Raw genomic sequence first — 23,706 nt, forward strand, 5'->3', positions numbered from 1 at the left:
AGAAAAGGCAGCGTGACCGGCGAATTAAAAAAACGAAGGCCCACATCGGGGTAGCCTTTCCCAGGTAGAGAGAGCTGCTGAGGGAGAATGGTAATGCAATCACAGGCCAGCGCCGCTGTTGGCTGTTAGCCGCTGTTAGCGGCCAGTCGCTAACAGCCTCATCCCTCTCCTCGCATCACTGCGCCGCTGTTAGCTGTTAGCCGCTGTTAGCCGCTGTTAGCGCTGGCCTGTGATTGTATTACCTTTCTCCTTCAGCAGCTCTCTCCACCTGGGAAAGGCAACCCCAATGCTGACCCTTGTTTTTTTAATTCGCCGGTCACGCTGCCTTTTTGATTCCCTTTTGCACTTTCTTGGCGACGAGGATTCCGTCTCCCGTGATGCTGCATAATACATGATCCTGCATTATGCTCAAAGAGTGGGACTTTGTTATGCGGCAGTAGTGCCGCTGGCCACTAACAGCTGTTAGCGGCGCAGTAATGCGAGGAGAGGGATGAGGTGTGTGAGGTTGAGCCACTTGTCAGTTGTCAAAGGACAAGACGTGATTGGTTTGTTTCAATTTACATCCGCCCCAACAGTCCTACGTTGTAAACACAGGCAGCATGGTGAGGAGGGGGTTTGTCAACTCGCATCGTGTGTGTCTGTGTAGGAGCCTGGATGAATACTCCATGTAGTATCGGATGACATGGTTTCATCAGTGTTATCATAGCTTTTTGGTACACAGCGGCTACCGTTGTTGCAATACACGTTTGAAACAGTGAGGCGCTAGAGTGCGCCATCTGTTTGAATACAATATGTGATTTCAACGTTAGATGGGAGAAATTCCTACACACTGTGGCTTTAAGATAATAATGGCATCTGGTCACTTTCACTTGGCCACACATGGAGCTCATTTACCTATGACATGCCCATGTTTATATATCTTAAACACTGTCCAACTAAAATCTATACAAAAAAATAAAATAAAGATACAACTGTCAAAGCATCCTAGAGGACTGCACACTTGTGTTGCATTCATGGGGAACCAAATCTGAATATTATTTCATATTTCTTGAGCCTGTCATGAAGCTAGCTAGGCCTGTGTGGATATATGACAGCTCCCATTTTCAACAAACTGCAAATCAGGGGAAAGAAAGAAAGAAAGAAAGAAAGAAAGTAAGTAGCATTCACCCGGGTGGGCATACACAGTGTGTTGTTGTGAGACCTTTCATTCACACTTATTCTATCAAGCAGGCTCAGTCCCAGCAAGGATTAAATCCCCTGTTCAGAGGATAGAAGTTTAACTGGCATGTAGTTGGCAGGTACTGAAAATATCCATATCTTTGTTTAGGGTCCCTGCAGTCACTAATGTGTGTGTTTGTGTGTGTATGTAACAAAAGGTGTGGCAGTGTGGTGGCAGCGTGGAGGTCCTGCCCTGTTCGAGGATTGCACACATCGAGCGTGCCCACAAACCCTACACAGAGAATCTGACAGCCCACGTGCGTCGTAATGCTCTGCGGGTGGCTGAGGTCTGGATGGACCAGTACAAGAGTCATGTCTACATGGCCTGGAATGTTCCACTACAGGTAAACAGACAGTACATGTGTGTGTTGGGAGTTTGACACTGATTGGTAACTGTGTGTGGGAGGGGTGTGTGGGTGTAATTGTGTTTGGGCTGTAACGGTTTTTGTATTTGTGCTCAACTGTCACAGTATGCCATGGTCTGGTGCATACAGCCACATGCAGTACACACGGTAGTTAGACTGATACATGGAGTACTAAACCAAAATTCACAAACGAGCCTTTTGACTTAAAAATATATATAAAAAGTGCTCTATGTGCTGGTTGAAAATCACACATGGTGACAGAACATCTTACATCAAGCTTGTTTATGCAAAAAAAAAAAAAACATCTATGCCTCCACGCTGGCAATAGCCATGGCTGGATTCTCATTAACGCAATATCTCAAGAACGCCTTGAGGGTATTTCTTCAAATTTGGCACAAACGTCCACTTGCACTACAAGATAAACTGATTACATTCTGGTAGTCAAAGGTCAAGGTCATTGTGACCTTGTCTGTCTCATCTTCTTTCTTTCTTTCTTTCTTTTTTTTTTTAAATTTGGCTCAAATGTCCACTTGGACTCAATGATGAACTGATTAGATCTTGGTGGTCCAAGGGTCACCGTGACCTTGCAGCTCGTGAATGCAGTATCTTAAAAACATATTTAGGGTGTTTTTTTCAATTTTGGCTCCAACATCCACTTGGACTAAATGATGAATTGATTTGATTATGATAGTCAGAGGTCAAGGTCATTGTGACCTTGTATGCATCTTGTGAACATGATATCTCAAGAATACCTTGAGGGGATTCTCTTTTTAAAATTTGGCTCAAGCATCCACTTGGACTCAATGATGAACTGATTAGATTTTGGTGGTCAAAGGTTACTGTGAACTTGAAGCTGTCTCATTCACGTGAATGCAATATCTCAACATAAACTTCAACACCTTGAGGGTATTTCTTCAAATTTGGCACAAACGTCCACGTTTGGTCAAGGATAAACTGTTTAAAACTCAGTGGTCAAAGGTCAAGATCATTGTGACCTTGTCTGTCTCATTCTCATGAAAGTGATATCTCAAGAACACCTTTAGGGAATTTTTAAAAAAAAATTTTGCTCAAATTGCAATTTGGCTCCACTTGGACTTAATGATGAGTTGATTGGATTATGGTGGTCCAAGATCACTCATCACGCAATATTATCTTGTAAATGTGATATCTCAAGAACACCTTGAGGGAATTTCTTCAAATTTGGCATAATCATCCACTTGGACTCATCAATGAACTGATTAGAATTTGGTGGGGGGAAGATGTGTGTGAAGTATCCAAGTTTTCACAGGCGTGGATGTTAATCGTAACTTCAACTTGACTGGTTTGTGCAGGCATACAACCATGGGGCACTAATTCTAGTTGTTTGATAATGATGAATTGTCATTAGATTTGGTGAGAAGTGTACTATGACTTGTTTAGGACTCTAAACAAGTCATAGTACACTTGTCATTAGATTTGGTGAGAAGTGTACTATGACTTGTTTAGGACTCTAAACCCTAAGTTTAGGACTTGGGACCTATCAGTCTTGACCTGGGACTTGATCTGGGACTTGAGTGCAAAGACTTAAGACTTACTTGTGCCTTGCAAAACAACAATGTGGTCTTTTATACAGAGAGATGGTAATCAAATGTTTATTTATTCATTCATTCATTTCTGATTAGATTTGTCAGCACTCGCCCAAAACCTGAGGTCTTGAGTAAAATCTAAAAACTTTTTTAAAAAATGTCCTTGGTTCAGCCTCTCTTCACTGAATGACATCCACTCCTTTCTCTCTGTGTTTGCTCTTTAAACATGTTTTGCTGTCTTCCTGCTCAGTTGTTATTTCGAGCTTTGAGTCATTCTTAGGACGCAACAGTGCTGACAGAACCCTGAGGCCTAGAATTCTGGATTTGTTATTTTTGATTTCTTGGAACATTAGAGATTGGGAAGTGAAACTTATTGTATTTATTGGGTTGCTAGAGATTAGAGTAAAGGTCAAATACCTATAATAAAAACTCAAAAACTTGCATTTTCTCTCTCTCTAGAATTCAGGAATAGACATTGGGGACATCTCTGAGCGAAAAGCCCTGCGGTCCAGACTCCAGTGTCGACCTTTCAGCTGGTTCCTCTCCAACATCTACCCTGAGCTCCGATCCTACAGCAACACCGTTGCTTACGGAGTGGTGAGTTCAGTTTTTTCTTTAGTTCTTAGGCTTCCTAAACATATCCTGTCCGCATCCTTGATTTAAGTAAATTCATTTATCATTATGCTGAAACATAAATTGCTTGTAAATTAAAGTACACTGCTGTTCATCTGATATTGCAGCCCATGGGAATAAGTCCACAAAATCTGGATGCCAGCTCACAATTTGAGAAACACTATACCATACACTTCCCCACTCAGTCCCCACTGGTTGATACACATACAGAAACTCCTCAGAGCAGAACAAAAAATATTCACCACTATTTGAATTCATAATGAAACAGGAACAAGACAGTCCTTGAACTTCAAAAATTAATTTGCCTTTGTTGTGGCAGCTTGCCAGCAAGGAGTTTTAAATATGTGTGAACATATTTTCATTTGTCTTTTCTCTTGTCACACTTCAGCCAAAAGGCAAAAACATTTTTCAAAGACCCTTAATTGTGTGCTCCCACAATTAAGGTTTTTTTGTTTTATTTTAGATAAAGCTTTGCTCTCATATTTTTGAATGTTGCTATTGCCCTATTTTTCCTTCATGTTGAAACTACACTTCTACTTGTGTCGAAATATTTTTTTTTAACTTTTCATGGGTTTTTTTTTTATGCCTTCGTGCCTGTGATAGCCGATGTCAGAAGCATTATGGCATAGGGTTGTCGAATGTGCGTCCTACCCATTCTCTTGAACATGATATCTTAATAACGCCTCACGGGAATATCGTCAAATTTGGCACAAATGTCCACATTCACTCAAGGATGAAGTTATTAGTTTTGGTAGTCATAGGTCAAATGTCAAGGTCACTGTGACCTTGTCTATGTCATTCTTGTGAACGCAATATCTCAAGAATGCCCTGAAGGAATTTCTCCAAATATGGCACAAACTTCAAACCAAGGATGAACCAATTCATTAGTCAGTAAGGTCAAGGTCACTGTGACCTTACATCTGTCTCATTTTTGTGAACATGATATCTCAATAGTACCTCGAGAGAACCTCTTCAAATTTGGCACAAACATCCACATTGGGTCAAGGATAAGCTGATTAGGATTTGGTGGTCAAAGGCCATTGTGACCATGTCCATTGCATTCTCGTGAGCACAGTATCTCAAGAAAATCTTGAAGGAATTTCTTCAAATTTGGCACAAACATCTACTTAGTCTCAAGGATGAACTTATTAGAATTTGGAACTCAAAGGCCAAGGCCACTTTGACCTTGCGCTAGGCTCAATTTGTAAATATTATATTTTAAGAAGGCCTCAGGGGAATTTCCTCAAATTTGGCACAGATGTCCACTTGGACTGAAGAATAAATTGATTAGAATAATGTGGTCAAAGGTCAAGGTCAGTGTGACCACAGAAAAAAATGTTTATGGCCATAACTCAAGAATTCATATGCTAATTTTGTGACAAAACTTCACACAAATGTCTAACAGAATAAAGTAATGAATTCTAGTTTCTAGCATAACATACCGAAACCAAATGGTTGCGATAGCTCAGTCAGGTTGAGTTAAGTTCAACACATTTTTCATTAAGCTATAGTGACTCAAAATGTGCTCTCCCAAACTGTTGAGCCAAATGTTAAAGGGATATATTCCCATTACTCGCTACAATGGGCGGGGAAATAAAATAAATAAATCAATACATACAAATATTGTTGATTTCTTCCCATAGAAACGTCAGATTAGCACTGTCAGTCAGCTCCCCAAGAGCTGCCGTTTTACGTAAAATGGAATCAGTGTAGATTGGATGACAGGGCATTAACATGCAGCTTACATCTTGCTTCCAATGGGAATTCCCACTGAGTCTGTGTGTCTTTTATCTGTGGTCAAAAATATTCCATAGAAATTATTGTGTTTGGATGGAGACAAAAAAACACTCTGTAGCTTCGTCTATGCGCCTTTACTGAACTCACGACACCTCACACTTTACGGCACACTGTACTAAGTGCAGTGAAAACTTAAAGGCACAGGAACACAATACTGAACGTCTTCAGACATAACATTTTTCCCCCCACCCCCCTGGAAGCTGAAACATACCATTCAGCCCACATTCCCCAGTATCACTATCACCCTGTCACATAGTCCCCATGCCAGACAGGCGGGACCCTCATTCTCTGAGGGCGTACTGGCCGTGAAGCTGCATCTGGCGGTGGTGGTGGATTCCGGTTCGCTCCCGGCCTGGGCTGCCAACCTAGCGCCGCTACTGGAGACAGAGGTGATGCAGGTGCTGTGGGGTCTATGACTCTGTGCAGACGGTTTGAGTGCCAACGAGTCCCATTCTCCAGTCTGTAAGTGGCTGGCCATGGGGTTGGGGTGAGGGGTGCTGTGGCAGGCTGACCCGTTTTCCCACTCAGCAGGCAGCAGGCACAGTTACGTACCAGCTCCTTAACATCAGAGTATGTGGGGCCACCACACTGTGTCTCGGCAGCGCTGCTTCACCTTGACCACGCCCAAGTGCCCCTCATGAGCCATGTGTAGCACTCTGGACCTGAGAGTCTCTGGAACGACAGCACGGTGGCCACGAGCAAGGCACACCGCCCCCCAGCAGGAGAGCTCATCATGGAAGCGATAGTAGGGAAGCAGCCTGTCATCCACTTTGGCAGGCCAGCCGTCCTGGACGTAGGTGTGGAAAGTTGTGAGGGTCTCATCATCAGCTGAGGCCTGCCAAGGTGACTACTGAACTGAGGGGCCCATGCAGGACGTGGACCCAGTCTTCGTCGCCCTCCATGTCTGCTGCCACTCCACCTGCCTCCTTCGTCACCGAGACGGCTCGTGACAGGAGGTCTGCCACTGTATTGGCCCGACCCGGCATGAACTCCAGGCTGAAGTTGTATTGGTTCAACCTGTCAGCCCACCTCAGCAGTCTCATGGGCCTGTGCCCCGAACCTTGAGTCGCTAGCAGCGTTGTCAGTGCCTGGTGGTCTGTGCGGATGGTGAAAGCCCTCACGTATAGGTAAACGTGCCAGCGTTCGGACGCCCACAGGCAGGCCAGGGCCTTTCTCTCCCCGACCGAATACTTCTGCTCTGCTGGAGTAAGTGCCCGTGAGGCGAAAGCCACCAGGCGTCCCCCCCCTCTTGAATCTGGGAGAGCACAGCGCCCAATGCCACCCCGGAGGCGTCACAGGTGACCATGGTGGGCGCCGTCAGGCTGAAATGGGTCAGTGTGGGCAGGGACGTGAGCTGCTGCTTGATGATGCGCACGGCCTCATGGCAGGCCGGAGTCCAGTCCCACGTAACATCCTTCCTGAGCAGCCGGCGCAGGGGGGCCGTTGAGTCAGAGTAGTGTGGCATGAATCTGAGGTAGTAGGCGGCCATCCCTAGGAAGGAGGACAGCTGGGATGGCGATTGCGGGTCCGGCAGGGACAGGATGGCCTCAGTGTGGGACATAACTGGGGCGATGCCCTCCTTTGAGAGCCTGAAACCCAGGAACTCGACCTCGTCAACCCCGAACATGCACTTCTCAGCATTCAGTGTGACCCCATGTTGTTCAAGCCGCCGAAAAACCTGCTCCAGGTGAGCGTCGTGCAGTGTGGTGGAGGGTGCGTTCACCACCACATCATCCAGGTAGATGGAGACCCCCTGGATACCAGCCAGTATGAGTGACATTATCTTCTGAAAACAGCTCGGGGCTGATGAAAGTCCAAACGCCATGCGTTTAAATCTGAAAACCCCCACGTGCGTAACAAACGCTGTGAGGTCCATGCTGGCCGGTGCCAGGGGAACTTGCAGGTAGCCGTTTTGTAAGTCCATCTTACTAAAGACAGTGGAGCCATGGAAGTGGCTAGTGAGCTCCTCAGCTGTAGGTAGAGGGTACTTACCAGGGATGATGGCTTTGTTCACATCCGTGAGGTCGACACAGAGCCGCAGTCCGCCCCCCTTTCTCTTGGCTATCACCAGGTTTGACACCCACGGCGAGGCGTCGACAGGCTCTATGACGTCCGCCTCCACCAGACGCTGCAGCTCGGCCCCCACCACGTCACGGAGAGCCAGAGGAATGCGCCGTAGAGGTTGGATAACCGGGCGGACTGACAGGTCAACAGTAGGCTGGTGTACAAATGCAGTCATGCGGCCCAGCCCGTTAAACAGTTGTGGGTAGTGGTCAGGCCAGGAGGTGGCGACCTGCAGGACATGCTGGCCCCTAGCATTACTCACAGTAAAACCCAGAGCAAGGAACAAGTCTAAGCCCATAATGTTAGCTCCCCTCTGGGTGATGCAGAACTTGGTGTCAGGGGCACACTGCTGATCATATCTGACGGGGAGGCAGGCCGCACCCAGAGTGGAGACGGGAAAATGCCCGTAGCCTAACAGGGGCTCGGCTACTGCTTCCAGAGCCACATGACTGAAGAAGCAGCAGTATCATGGCGAACAGGGGAGGAGCGACAGTAGCGTGCAAAATGGTTCAGCTTGTTGCAGTTACAACAGCGTTTCCCCTAGGCAGGGCATGACTGATCTCTGGTTGCATGTTTAGAGGAACCACAGTTGGTACAGCTCTTGAGCCCACCCTCTCTGGGCCCCCTGTCCACTCTCTGTACATCAAAACTGTCATTCTCCCGGTCAGCTGCATCCGTAGTCTCTGTGTGCTGAACTGATGGCGCCGATGATGTCACAGGCTCGTGCTGTGCATGAGCCTGTGACATCATCGTTTCAAGCTGCCTCCCAATTACCAGAGCATCCGCGAGTGTCATGGAGTCTGGCTCTAATAAAAGTCTCTCTCTCAGTTGGTTACAGGAAGTTTTCTCTATTAACTGGTCCACTATGAGTCCATCCTCTAAAGCCCCAAAATCACACAGTCTCGCCAACTCACATAATGTTGATACAAAATGGGCGACGGTCTCACCCGGCCTCTGAACTCTCTGACGAAACTCAAACCGGTGCATCCGCCGGCTTCTGCCGGAGCTGAAGTGAGCTTGCAAGGCGGCCGTGGCTGTGGCATACTTATCATCTGACAGCGTGACCGTGGCAAGGATCCGCTGTCCCTCTTGCCCGAGACAATGGCGCAGGAGCGCGCACTTCCTAGGCTCCGCTAAGTCCGTGTGTCCCAAAGCAAGCAAATAATCCTCAAACGCGGGCAGCCATCAGTTCCACGGGACGGCTGGGTCGCCGGGAACCGGCAGGAAAGGTGGCGGCGGTGGTATATTGTGTTTGGATGGAAACAAAAACCACTCCGTGTAGCTTCGTCTATGCGCCATTACTGAACTCACGACACCCCACTTTACGGCACACTGTACACAGTGCAGTGAAAACTTCAAGGCACAGGAACACAATACTGAACGTCTTCAGACATAACAGAAATCATACAAAAATTGCTCAGTTATGGTAACGTGATAAGCACCAAAATAGCTCTGAAATAGCACCCCTCATCATGACTACACATTTCCATTAAAACCTTACTTTTCCAAGTATTTCAAGCTGTAAAACTTTTCCATTAATGCTGAGTCTAATTGCCTGCACAACACGTCATATATGCTTCTCTGCTCCGAGAGCTCACTTCAGATGACAGCAGCGGGGTATTGAAAGGGTGAACCTTTTTTCGCCACTTAATTTCTGCATGGCTATTCCTCTCTTCAGCTAACGTCTGTGGGAGGACTTTGCATAATTGAAAAATGACAGTAATCTGTTGAAAGCTGAGCAGAATTATCCCACCGCCCTAACTGCCCCTGCTGATAGAGGAAGAAAAATGAGTAGTCCTCAGCTGAGTCCAAGTACTAATCATTTATTAATTTCATTTTTTGATTCTGGTTTTTGATTGCAGTCTCATTTTAACCTTTTAAACTTACAACACGAGTACAGAAATAGTTTGAGTCATCTGTCTTCTGTGAGCCTGAGTGCATGCTGAAAATAATCACCACACAACCTATTTCCTTCAGGCTGAAGAGGTCTTATTCTTTCAGCTTTATTGACTCTGTATGACTTCAAGTGTGTCACTGAAGAGGAAAAAGATGTTATGAATTGATGGGGGGGGGGGGGCATGTTTCAGACATTAGTAGCGGCAGCTGAGTCTCGAGCTCTGAAAACAGCTTCCGTGTCACCTCTTGTGTTTGTTGTTCAATAAACACTTCAATCACAGTGCAAGCTGGATTCAGTTATTTGTTGACACTACTGAGCATGTGCGGGGGCTCGGCTTTGAATGCGTTAGATGAAAGCGTTGCCACAGTGACATCTGAGAGATTTCGATATGAAGTTTACATATTTGACAAAAACAAACTCTCACAGGAGATAGCAGTTGGAGAGTGTACAAGTATTCTAGTGTGACACCATCTGTGGATGTTGTTTACACACTCATCTCTAATTTAACATGAAACAAAAGGCTGGAGGAATGCACTGCCTCACACTGTCTAAATATTGACCAAGAAGGGGTTTATACTAATATTTGTCAAGCTGTTTTCAACAGAAGACATTCACAGTGACCTGAACTTGTTTCACCAGTTTGACATCAGGTTGGTGCAGAGGTGTACTGGGACAAAAAGTTGGCCAGGCATTTTGGCTCAGACCGGCAAATATAAGTCATATATATGTATTATGTGATACACAGGTGTAGGTTTCTTTCAACATTTGAGGAGACACATACTCAAGAGGGGTTCTGGCACTCCTCTTTGAGCAGACATCACTTAATTTCCTGCAACGTGGTTAATCAATCTGCACCAATTTGTTGTGAAAATAATGTACAATATATACATACATACATACATGTATATAACTCATTGAGTCATCACTGAATATAATCCAAGCAATTGTTACCTGTCCCTCAAAGTGAGAAAGGGCAAAAGAAGATCAGCATAATTTCCAGGAGACAGGGATGCAACGGTAGTCAGAGCTCTGGATGTTTTTGGACAGCAGGGCTGCCCAGAGTGTCCTTTAACTGAAAGACCAGACTTCGAGCTTTTGTTTTGACAACCTCTCACCTTGCTGTTGTGCCCTTGAGCAAGATACTAAATCCCCACCAGCTCCAGGACTGCTGCTGTGTAGCTGAGCCTGACCCTCTTTGTGAAATGGGGCAAGAGGAAAGAGAAATTCCCCCTGGCGATCAATAAAGTATCAGATTATTGAACCACTGTAATAAGTGTGACAGCAACTTGAGATATTGTGAAATAGAAAGCTCAGGTCGGCCCTCAATAGTGGATCAGGAACAGTGCAGAAGCCCCCACAGGAGTGTATGTGATGTGACTGCAGAGGAGCGTGTAGAGGTGGAGGGATGCAGCAGGTGAACTGAGGGAGAGACGTAGTCAGCCATCTATCCAAACAGGGACAGTGGGACAACTTTGATGAGACCAAGTATTCAACAGTCTTTTCCCCCTCCTGTTCATTCATCATAAACTTTGAATATTTCACATTTGGGACTCAGTTTAGTATGAGTCTGGACCCAGCGGAGAAGCAGCCAATAAGCCTTTTCATTCATCTTTGAAAATTAATGTTTGTATGTTTGCTGTCGTTTATGAGGAATGGTAAGGGAGGCCCAGGCTCCGCACACAGAGGTTGAATAGATAAACAGGCATTTCTATTCAAACCAGCTCTTTTAAAGGTCACTTGAATGGCAGACTTAAGGTGGCCACCACAGAATATTTACAATGCTTTGGAAGTAAAGGTGTAAAACGTGAGACTCTACAGCAACAGATCCTGAACATTTCAAAGCCACATTCAGTCTTTCTGAATGTGCATTCAAGTAAGTGCTTTCACTGAAATAACACCAATCTTCTTAACAATATTGCTGGAGCTGTTATTAATAATGCATTAGTGATTATTTTCACCTTAACACTAAGAAAAATGAATTGATCAGGGGTCCCCAGCAGTGACAAATCCACAGATAATTATTACCCACCTCTGAAGCTCTACCAAACTTTTTAGCCTCTTTTATTTCATGGTTTTGGTTTTACAGCACATACGGTTTGGTATTACTGTTACGGCTGTCATCACCTTGTTTCCAGCAGCAGGACAACAGCTGTTTTCAGGAAAAGCTCTGATAAACCTACTGTACTCTGGCCCCCAGCACCACACAGCACACACACAAAGCCAATGAACATCATTCTCAGGAGTGAAGACAAAAAGAGGGCAAAAAATGCCCGAGAGCATTGGACTAACATCAATCAAGTGGCTAGAAATATGACTCCAATGGAATGATAACATTGCTGTTGGAAGGATGCTTCGGTAGGCAACTTTTTGGTAATGCAAGCAGTAACTGACAGCCTGTCTGTCAGCTTATTTTAGAGTTCTTTTGTATCCTAGTGGCCAAGCATAATTTTTTTAAGGTACAGAACAAACCTCCTGACTTGATTGGAATAACTTGAAAACTGTAATTAAGAGAAACTTGGTAATGTTTAATGGATTACTTTTGCTTGTATTAAAGTCATTTTGTATTTTGTGTGGCCTGTAGTTGGTGGTAAAAATTAAACCTGTCATATTTTTTAGCCAATTGGAAGTGGCAGAAAGACATTAAACACAACACTGACATCAGCACTTTATAAATTAGTGTTAGCAAACATTTGGTTTTACACACACAGTAGACAACCCCGGTCTTACTCCGAAGTTGTCAAATACAGGTGCTTGGGCAGTGACTTCCGGCATCAGACACCCACAAGAAAAAAACATCCTCGTCAACAAGATGTGCGACCGATCGTTGTTATTGTGTAATGGCACCTGGCAGCGTCAGTGGGAAATGCAGTGGGACAACAATATAAGTTAAGGGGACAAAAGTTCATGTAGGGCAGGTGGGAGCATTGGTGGATGGGTCCAACAACCACTGACATTCACTCGGGAGGCTAGTGTTCGCTTTTCGTAGGATTGTAAAGCCAAACTCTGTTCTTTTTCCCAAACCCAACTACGTGCTTTTGTTGCCTAAACCTAACCATGTGCATTTGTTGCTGAAGAAAAAAAATAATTTGCAGTGTTGTACCGATGTAGTGCGTTTATTTTGAAAGAGACTGTATGCCAACTGTACATTGCCTGTGTCCACACCACAAGAACTAGGAACAATCATTCTTAAAATGTTGTTTTAAGCGCTTTTTTTAGCTCCTATTTCAGAGTAGGTACTTTCCCAGCATAAGTGGAACCATGAATGATGTAAGTGTTTGATGACTGGTCAAGAAATAAGTGTGCGTTGGTCAGACGCAGCCAGTGCAGTACTGGCAACCACCATTTTTAAAATCGTTAGACGTGTTAACAACAGACAACACAAAACACCAACAACAGCTTGTAACAAAAAAATAGTAGAAAACACAAACAAATGAACTGACGGTGAAGTCCAGATTTTACTAAGCATGTTCACTGGTGGAAATACAACGCGATTTTGACTCTTAACAATGAAAGAGGTGTTGCTATACCAACTGCTGACTAGCTTACAGTACGTTCTTATTGGTGGTGTGAAGGCAAACAGAAAAAATGTCCTTGAAGGTATGTAGCTCTCAGGGGAGCTCCCCAGTGGGCAGTTCCTCTCAGGTAGTAGTCCTTAGAACTGTCAGGTCTGTAAACACCTTTGGAGTCATGTTTCTGCCACCTGGTGAATGTAAATTATATTTAACCTCCTCCTTTCAGCTCTGTTTTTGGCCTCCACCAGCTCCACCAAGGCAAACATCTGACTCTTTCACTGCTAAATGCTCAACTATTGTCACCAGCTAGTAGCTAAAAGTTATGGATAGTACCTGGTACTTTTTATGCCTCTGCGTCAGTGATAGCCGTGGCCAGAGGCATTATGTTTCCGTCGTCCATCAGTCTGTCCCATTCTCATGAACGCAATATCTCAAGAATGCCTTGAGGGAATTTCCTCAAATTTGATACAAACATCCATTTGGACTCAACTATGAACTGATAAGAATTTGGTGCTTTAAGGTCAAAGGTCAGGGTCACTGTACCCTCATAAAACATGTTGTTGGACGTAGCTCAAGAATTCATACGCTGATTATGATTCATTTCACACAAATGTCTAAAAAAAATATCAAAGGTCAACTTCACTGTGACATCATAATGTTCTGCAAAAAATTCAATTATAATACAATTATTCAACGTTATATCTCAGGAACAGAAGGGGAGACATTTGGTCATATACTACTGTAAACTGATGACACTAATATTGAAACTGTGCTGACTGTATAGATCTGCTACAGGGGTGAGCATGTGTGTGAAGCATCCATGTTTTCACAGACATGGATGTAAAATGTAAGTGCAACTTGACTGGTGCCACGGGGCAGGATTTCTAGTTTGGTACCATTTCGCTGGAAGTTCCAGGCGTAGGGATGGGAATTGAGAACCGGTTCCCGTTAAGAACCGGTTCCAACTGGTTCAATTCATCGACATCATTAGCCTTTATGCTTAACGATTCCCTTATCGATTATTTTCATTATGCCGAATTTTTACGTAGATGATGCACGTCACGCTCGTCAGTCAGCAGCACGTTCAACAACAAAGAAGACGTAATGGCGGACAGACAGAAGCGGTCGAAAGCGTGGCTTCACTTAACCAAAAAAGACTCTAACGTGCAATTTATGCAGCACCATAATTACATGCAAGGGCGGAAACACCACCAACATGCTGAAGCATTTGTCGTCACATGGCATTAAATATCAAGAGTGCCATGTGTTCGACAATCTCCGGTCAACGAGTGCAGCTGCAGCAAAGTCTCAGCAGAGCAGTGCCAGTGATGTCCTCTACCTTGTTATCGATAGCACTACACATTCAATGGAAGATTCTGTAACTTAATTGACGTAGATGAAAACAAATGCTGTACAAATATTTTTTCATTTGTTCCATTTTAGACAATAGCGGTGGACTGAGTATTTCTGCTGCCTGCAGTGTCGCTCCCCCAGCTCCACGTCCACGGGCAAAATGCCTCAACAGAGATCTAGGATCCAGTGACCATGTAGGACAGAGATTTTAATTTATTTTTATTTTTTTTATATGTCCAGAGATCTAGGATCCAGTGACCAATTTCATATTTGTTTACTTACACAAGCACTTATCTCTTGTTTAGAATAGAAACTCAATAAAAATTGAAAACCTGTAAGGTCTACTTTTTCTACACAGAAAATTCACAGGAGGAATCGATGAGGGAATCGATAAAGAATCGGATCGATAAGCAGAATCGATAATGGCATTGATATCAATAAAATTCTATCAATTGCCATCCCTGTTGTAGAAAGTGGAGTTACAACACTGCAGACTACTGATTGATCAGAGAGAATCATCACTTGCTAGACATCCTGCACAAACCCACCATGTTTAAATAGTCAAGCTACCACAATAGCAACTGTTATTTGTTTTTATTCACTTGACCCAGATTTTTTTCAAAAAATGGCAGCCCACAGAACTGTACAATTTACAAAAAGCAGGTGTTTCTCTGTGTGCTTGACTTTAAAATGATTCAGCAAGTGTCATGCTGAAAATGATGTCCTGTTGATGATGATGTCATGGCAGTTTCACACAGCTTTGCTTTAGCAATTAGCCAAGAATCCCACCTTCACTGATGGAGTGTTATCAGCAGTGGAAAACGAACAGAGAAAAGTACCTGGTGCCAAAAGTGAGTTGAGTTGAGCCAATCCATGCAGTGGAAATGAGGCATAAATGTCAGAGATAAACCTTTGCTCTACTACAACACAGCCAAAGTAAATGAACTTGTAAGTTCAGATCAAACATTTGAAATAACTAGCAATAACCGAGTTGGTCACATTGAAAACATTACAGCTGAAGTCATTCAAACACCACAAATGTAATCCAGGCCAACTCTGACCACTGTTCCAAACCAGAACTGACTTTGTTTGATTTTGAATTTCAGACTTGGCCTAAAAGAGTGTCTAGAAGAAAATTGCAGTGATTTTCAAAAGTGGTACCATGTCTTTCATTCTAACTGGAGCATGAGAACCAACACGTCATCATTTTTTCATAGCAGACTTCTTCCCATTCACTTCAAGCGGCACTTGTGACATTTGACCTTCTCTTCAAACTGCCTGACACAATCTGCAGACAGAGACATTGATGGAAAAGACTCATCGGCCACGCAGATACAAGATTTGTATATGCCACAGAGTTCCCAAATCAGATTCTTTTTATGTTCTTTTCTCAGATAAATATTTTTAGAGTGAAGGGTTCTCCAAGCTGTTTTTTTTTAACTTAACAATACAAAAAGAACCAAAATCATAAAGTTGAAATAAACCTGAAATTTCCTTTAGAATATACTTACATGACCCTTTATAGTACTGTCTGAAGGAACAAGGACAAACTGGAGAAAATTGATTGTCCTGTGTTAATTAACATATAGGGTATTGTACAATTAGCCATTAATTCTCTGTGGGATGTAGCCAAATTAAAGGAGTAACATGCCATCCAAAAAGTACAGATGCTTTTCCTTTTTGAAATATTACTCTGCAGCTCCCAAAACAGCTGAAGGTTAGTGCAAAGTGTTGTTATGACTTTCTCCTGGCAGGCAGTAATTAGCCTGCAGTGGTTCCATTTGTCTTCACTTTAGCCACACAACTAGAGCCGTGTAGTGCACCACTCAGTCATAATGGAATAATTAATAATGCAGAGACAGAGAGAAAGACAGAGGGGGGGGGGGTTGCAGGGGGAAAGAGAAAGGCAAACTTAGTTGCCTTCTACATATATATGAAGTTTTGAAACTTTAAAATCACATTTAGAACTGAAACCGGATACATATGTAGGAATATTTAGACATTTCTGAAATATGCTTCGGGGCTGAGATGAGAAAAATGATATCAATCTTGTGTCATTGTGGTGGTTATGGGGCTGGAGTCTAACTGTGTTCAGCCTAGCTTGGCAAAAAGCTAGAAGCGGGGGGAGAGCTAGCCTGGTGGCATTTATTGTTTGTCCGACCCACTTTAGATGACACCACACCCACTTCCACATGACGAAAGCAGGCTGTCAAACATCAAGGCCCAGTAATTGGCTGCCAGCCTTCTGCTAGCCAGTGCCACTAAAAGACACTGCTACTAGTTAGATAGGGCACCCGAGGATGTACCCGGCAGTCCTCCGCCTCTCACTGCTGCTCAGAGACTGCAAAGCAGGAAAGTTTGCTGTTCCGGTGGGGAGTCAGGGGACAGTCCAGCCACTGAAGGTTCATCCCCGCAAAATATTACAATAGTTGCTTGGAAAATAGTGATATGGATAGTTAAAGGGAAACTTTTGCAGATTTTCAACCAGCTCTGTGTCATTGCAGCATGCATCTGTGTGTGGGAGTATTGGGTGCTCATGGAACAGGGGTGAAGACAAACACCATTTATCTGCACATACTGCACACATTGCCCACACTGCGATGAGAGAGCTGGTTGAAAAATCTCCCTGTAATGGCTGTACCAACATAAATTCAGCCAACGACTGTTAATTACTAAAACCAGATTCTCACAAGGTAAACAAGACACATAGATGAATAAAGGAGGTAGAGGGGCATTGAAAGCCAACATTCTGCCTCCAAGGAAGGGACGAGAGGGGGTAGAGTTCTTTAGTGTTTTTTGTAAAAAGTAGTGTTCAAACCCATGGACTAGCTGAAGCTATGCCGTTTCATAGGGCGTCCAGTTATAAGACGCCTCTTTGAGCCAGCACCCTATTTCCTGTATGCCACAGCAGTAGCCAGTCATCGGGCCTTGACATCTGGCAGCCTGTTTTCATCATGCAGAAGTGGGTGTGGTTTTATCTAAAGTCGGTTGGAAAAACGATCTGGCTCTGTCCGAGGGAGACAAAAAGATCTTCTAACACCTCTAAAGGCCTTTACATGATGGGGACATGACCACTAAACAACACAAAAATGCAAAATACTCACTTGTGAATATTTCATATTCATACTGGCAGCAATGCAAATTTACAACAGTTGCAACAGGTGCGCCATTGTCATAGAGTTCCACAATACATCTAACATGAATAGTTGAAAATAAAAAAAATTAAATTTCACCAAACAAACACCCACAATGTATAAAGGCCTCAGAGCTGAATAATTCCCCTTAAGTAACCCTGAAGTTATTTTTTCTACATTGTTTATGTATGGGTTAAACAAAAAGATGGAAAACTCACACCGCTTTACAATTGATGGTAGGTATGATTTTAGCATCTAGCATAGCTGTTCAACTCTGCATCCAGTGTAAGTGGCTCATTACTTTCTTACTTTAACTCCCAACTCAGTGTACAGACATCAGACTGATATTGATCTTTTCATTCCTCTCTCAGACAAAAAAACAAATGTGTATTCTTGCGCAGATATTCAATTATTCCTTCAAACAAATCTGAAGAGTAGTTGCTATTAGTCTGTAGATGTAAGTGCCAAGACTGCAGCTCCTCAAATGTCCACTTGAGGCTGGCTCCAGGAGCGAGTCAGTCCCCATAGACCCCCATGTTAAAATGCCCAACCTTACAGCAGAAATAAACATGTTTACAGCCTGGTACAAAAAAAAACAGTTTTGGTCTCTCTCGCTAATTTCTACAATCATGACAACTGTACAGGGGGTCAATTTTTATATCACTCACCTGTTTACAATATTTTAAGTCTTAAAATTATGCATAATCAAGTGCTTGGTCATTTAAGTGACAGGCTGTCTGTGAGGTGTCACCACAGTGACTCAGACCCACCCCTCATTTCTCCAGCTCCAGTCTCTCATCTAAATAACTTCTGGCTCCAAAAAATGACCACTGAAATGATGAACTTGAGGCCTTAAAAACAGGAGACAAACTAATTGGTGACATCATGGTGGTTTATATGAAGGCCTTTCAAAGGAGATGAGCTGCTTTTTTTTTTTCTTCCCAATGTTTTTGTGATAAAATCACAGGCTGTTGAGCACTGACAGCCTGAAATTGCGTTAGTTAAGGAGAGTGATTTGTTTAATAGTGCCGCAGATTTTATGACTAAATGTGTGTAGGGGAGAGGGGTTTTCTTTTGCATTCTGCTGTCATAAGTCATATGTGCGCTTGTTAAATCCCATCTGTTTAGAGTTTCATCATAATTAGAGATATATAGGATATATCAATTTTTCATTTTCACCCGGCCTCCCCTCACTTTGTTTAATCTCTCTTCTTTTTCCAGTTGAAAAACAGTCTGAGAGACAACCTGTGTTTGGACCAAGGACCTGACACTGACAATGTTCCCATCATGTACCTTTGTCATGGTATGACACCGCAGGTCAGTGGGCTCTCATTCTATTCTTTCTATTCTATCCAGTCTCTTCAAATACATGACAAAAATATCTAATAGCACAGAGGAATCTTAGGAGAGGTTGTCAGCAGTAGATAATTGGACTACTTCACTGTTATTTTAAACGAATGATTTAAAAAAGAGTAACCATTGCATAAAGTTGCATTAGTAGTTGCAGTAGCAGAGATGGGTGAATGATATCTCTTTATTCTCTACAAAACAGAAAGGCTGTGTTAGAATACATACAGTTTGTTGTCCTAGTTTTAAACAGTTATGCATGAAATAACAGGGGCAGCAGTAGCTCAGCTCAGTCCATAGGGACTTGGGTTGGGAACCGGGCCGGTTCAAGTCCCCGTCCGGACCAAATGCGGAGCGTGGACTGGTGGCTGGAGAGGTGCCAGTTCACCTCCTGGGCACTGCCGGGGTGCCCTTGAGCAAGGCACTGAACCCCCCCAACTGCTCGGGGCGCCTGACCAAGGCAGCCCCCTCACTCTGACATCTCTCCACTTTGTGCATGTATAGGTCCTGTTTGTGCATGTGTGTGTATTTCGGACCTGTGTGTTAATGACAACGGAGTGAAAAAATTGAATTTCCCCTTAGGAGGATTAATAAAGTATATAAAATTAAATTAAATTAAAATTAAAATCAACCTATTTCCATTGTTATGAAACATCTCATTGATATATTATAACTGAAAAGTTTTTTTATGAATAATAATGAGCCAAATTATGTATACAGTGGAAACTCAGCAACATTTATGTTCATTTAGAGTTCTGTCTGTGTCTACCTGATGAATGACAGTCTGACAGTAACTCAACTTTGAGATCCGTTTTGGTCTCTATAAACGCCTGAGGGAAATATTTGGCACTTAAGCTGTGAAATGCTGCACTAGTTGCTAATATAACTTATTCTGCATGTTGTTAAGTATTGGGCAGGTAGGGTACAGTTGGTTTATAAGAGCTTTTTTCTGAAAACAGCCTGCTGGTCCCTGGAAACGATGTTGATAAGAGCAGCGTTGTGGGCCATCAACACCAAAACAATTAAATAAAGGTGCTAAAATGCTTTGACAAGCTAAAGCTCTACCTATGCCAATCCTCAATGCTTATGTGCAGTTTCATATAGATTGACCACATCAGTGAGTAGAAAACCGTGGGACAGACAGAGTGACTGACTGACAGAATGATACACTGATAGTTTCCATGATTATGTACAGCATACCATAACATGACTTAGTCATACCAAAAATTAGAAAAAAGAAAAAAACAACATTCAGCCACAGGGGGAGCCACAGTGATTGGTCGCATTTTAGTCATTTTTAAGAATTTTTCTGTTGTTATAGCGCCACCCAGTTGCCAATTAGAGTTGAATTTCTCCAGTCACCTTGAGGCGTCCTGTTCTACATATCTACCAAGTTTAGTAAAAATCGATATGGCGGTTAGGCTAGATAAGAAATTAGCTCTCTAGCGCCCCCATTTTGTTTGATGGGGTCAATAATGGAGGGGTTCCCTCAGATTATGTGTGGTCATATGACTACAAAGTTGCGTGGTGATCGGTGAAACCCTTGAGATGTTATACACCTTTATGTGATGAGCCACGCCCTCCGCAATATTCATTGCCTTATAGAAGCTCAGTTTTAGTAAGTTTTCCAACTTTTGCCAAGAGGGAACTTTAGATATTGGTCCCTAGATTATGTTCACCGAGTTTCATGCAGATCGGTCAAACTTCCTAGGAAGAGATCGATTTTAAGTGTTTTTCAAAAAATTCAAAATGGTGGAAAATCTTTATAACCAGAAGTTATGGGTTCTAGAGGCAAATTTGTTCCTCATGAGGAGAGGCATCTCTGTGCAAAGTTTCATGTCTCTACGACATAAAGGGCACGAGATATGCCCATTCAAAGTTTGCAACTTCAGTCGGTTGCTATAGCGCCCCCTTTGGCCAATTGATGTACTATTGCTTCATTCACATCCTCCCATGACCCTCTACCACCATGCCAAATTTCACATGAATTGACCAAGTCAGTGAGGAGAAAAACGTGGAACAGACACACAGACAGAGTTTTCCTCATTATATAGTAAGATTCTCCTTGAGTTTATCAAAACAAGCAACTGTATAGTTTTACACTTTGTTTAAACTGGAGTATGGTGAGGGACTGCATTTCTAGGATTTGGGGACATTGAGGGTTTAGCCTGAACCTCTGTAAAAGGGTCTGGGGGATACTCCCTCGGCAAGTACTTTTGATGAACAAGCTATATTTATATGCTTTTTATACCCCTGAGCTGGTGATAGCAGTGGCAGGAGGCATTATGCTTTTGGGGTTTTCCATCTGCCGGTCTGTCCATTTGTACATACATACATACAGCTTGTTTATAACTTTTGTCATCATCAGACCACTCATTCTTCCTGCCATATCGGATTACTTTAGGTTGATGTCACCATGTTACCAGATCTCTGCAAGACATAAATAAGTAAAATGTGAGAATACTTGATAAAAACAAGGCCCATGTTAGCTGTGGAATTAGGGGAGCTGCTAAAGCCAAGGAATGGGGAAAAATAATGAGTGCTGTTATTGCCAAGTCACCTGTCACTGAAATAAAGAAGGAACGGTTCAATATGAAAATGACTTAAAAAAACATTTCACCACAGCAAGGCGATCGATGCCTGCAACATGAGGGGTTCAAGGGGAAGTCTCCACCATGGAGACGGACAGCAGAATACACGCCATAATAGATAATGTTGCACTTTCAGAGCAACAGAGGGTGTTCCTCTGGACAGTGTCTTGCATAAACCTGCAAGTGAAGATTCGGCCAATAGGCCTGACATTAATGGTAGGCTATGATATAAAATCATTTCTGTTTTTTAAATTTATACAAGGAACCACATAAACATTATCAGCTGGTATAAAAGAACATGGGTTAGAAATCAAATGTATCTCCCTCTGATCCTGGCTCTTCTTCCTTTGTCCAAATGTTGTAAATGTAAGTTCATTGGAAGGAACTGTGGAAGTGGAAGGCAGGAAACAATTGCATTCAAAAATCTTTTATTAAGAACAAGATCAGTTACAGTCTGCACCACAGGCAGGACCATCTGATGATTAGTGTCATTTAAGAACACATCTATCCATATGAGTGGTTCTCTCTAGGCTTATCATTACTGTGCTGTTGTTTCAATGAGGTTGGGCCACAATCTAAAGATAAGTCGAGCCTCAATATACTCCTTTGTCACCTGAGGAGAAAATACCAGACTATCTTAAAGAATTACTGAGTTTTGTAAGTTGTTGAATTAGGGGAAACGTATAAACTTGGTGAATCACTGATTACAACAAATTCAGAATTATTTGCCCCTCCTTGTGAATTCAGCCACCGCAGTGTGAGGGTTGTCAGAAAATATCTGGGGCAGCTGTGTTAATGCACGCCATTTGGTGGCGGTATATTTTGGCCTTGAGGAGAGCAGGAGGCAGCTCACAGAGTGGAGCTGTAGCAACTCGAATTAAGCCTCTGGGGGTCTGATCCAGATCGTCCCGACTCCCCTACCAGCAAACTTTATATTATTGCAGTTACACAGGTTAAGGCTCATTTGTACTCCCTTTACAAATGAAAGTAGATCCGTCCATTTCAAACATTGTAAAGGTCTCTGCTGTCATACTTGCACGCATCCTTTATGATGGCATTAATGGCAGCTAATAGATGGCACTAGAGGGCAGAGTAAAAAGTTTCACACAACAACAAACAAAGTGACAGCGGAGGAGGTCATATTAATGCACCTTTAAATGGAGGCAGTGTTGTAGACGCTAGTGGTCTGTGCAGCCATTATATACAACCCAATAAGTGGACGGAGAATTCTTTTCACTATTCTCACAGTATATTACGATACCGATTGTTCCATTTTGCCATTATTTAAATGTCTTCATTGTCTCCTACGGTCATATCTTGCTTGAACTACGCTATACTGTCCCCATGATCTCCGGTGGTGCTACTCCGTTTCATCTGTATCTGTAAGCTCTCAGAAACGTGCACAAATGCGGATGACAGGAATGCAGATTATGGTCAGAAGGCTCCGTCTGTCTCCATATACATATCTAACGTCGAGCATAAACGAACCCTTAGACCCATTGCTGCTGCTGGCCATCAGCCAGCTGTGAAAATTGAAATTTGGATTTGATCTACCTGGGCAGGCTGCCCAGGTAGCGCCTATGTGCCGGGACTGAACCTCAGACAGCTAAGGCCAAAGACTTGGATTATGAATAGTCATTCAGACCTTTATTTTATGTAAGAATATTGGTTTGTGAAGCTTAAAACATTCCCAAGTCAAGAGGAAATTGCACTGTTTATGGTTAGTCAATAAAGTGAAGTAGTTTTGAGAAATTATAGTGACTCTCTGCATATATTGGCATCAGTAATGTTGAGCTATGGGGGCCTGTAATTTACATAAAAGAAAAAGTCACATTTCCATAATGAGTACGCTGGCTAATTAGAGCAGAGATCTAGAAGGAAATGCTAGCTGGTAATATATCACTATGCTATAATAATGCTGCTTTGTCATGTGCTGTTTTTCTTGTGGAGCTAAACTCTTCAGCCTTCACAGCTGAAATATCAGAGAAAGTAACCCTGGAGTCACTGAGGCCAGTCAACAACTCTATCCGCCTTCTGCAGCTTTAAAGCCATTTCAGTCTAAGGGGCAGTGGAGGCTGCACTTATTGCCCCTTTAATGGAGGCACTGAAAACCACTTTAGACACCAAGGGAGTGTGACTATGTATTTCCACTTTTCACCACTTTGAAATGCTCTGTAGCTTGACAAAATTAAGAATTCATGTTTCACTGTCTGCATTATATCCCGGCTGC

At 43.1% G+C, this 23,706-nt stretch overlaps 1 protein-coding gene across 1 annotated transcript in view; it reads left to right on the forward strand.

Annotated features, from left to right (window-relative positions):
* The window catches only part of galnt18a (UDP-N-acetyl-alpha-D-galactosamine:polypeptide N-acetylgalactosaminyltransferase 18a), a 315,711-nt gene that overhangs the window by 243,919 nt on the left and 48,086 nt on the right, over positions 1 to 23,706 (forward strand). The window contains exons 7-9 of the mRNA XM_050072241.1: positions 1,377 to 1,562; positions 3,608 to 3,745; positions 18,760 to 18,855. Coding sequence (XP_049928198.1) covers positions 1,377 to 1,562; positions 3,608 to 3,745; positions 18,760 to 18,855 — 420 coding nt within the window. The remainder of the gene's footprint in view (positions 1 to 1,376; positions 1,563 to 3,607; positions 3,746 to 18,759; positions 18,856 to 23,706) is intronic.

The sequence above is a fragment of the Epinephelus moara genome, chromosome 20 (genome assembly GCF_006386435.1).
Source record: "Epinephelus moara isolate mb chromosome 20, YSFRI_EMoa_1.0, whole genome shotgun sequence".
NCBI lineage: Eukaryota > Metazoa > Chordata > Actinopteri > Perciformes > Serranidae > Epinephelus > Epinephelus moara.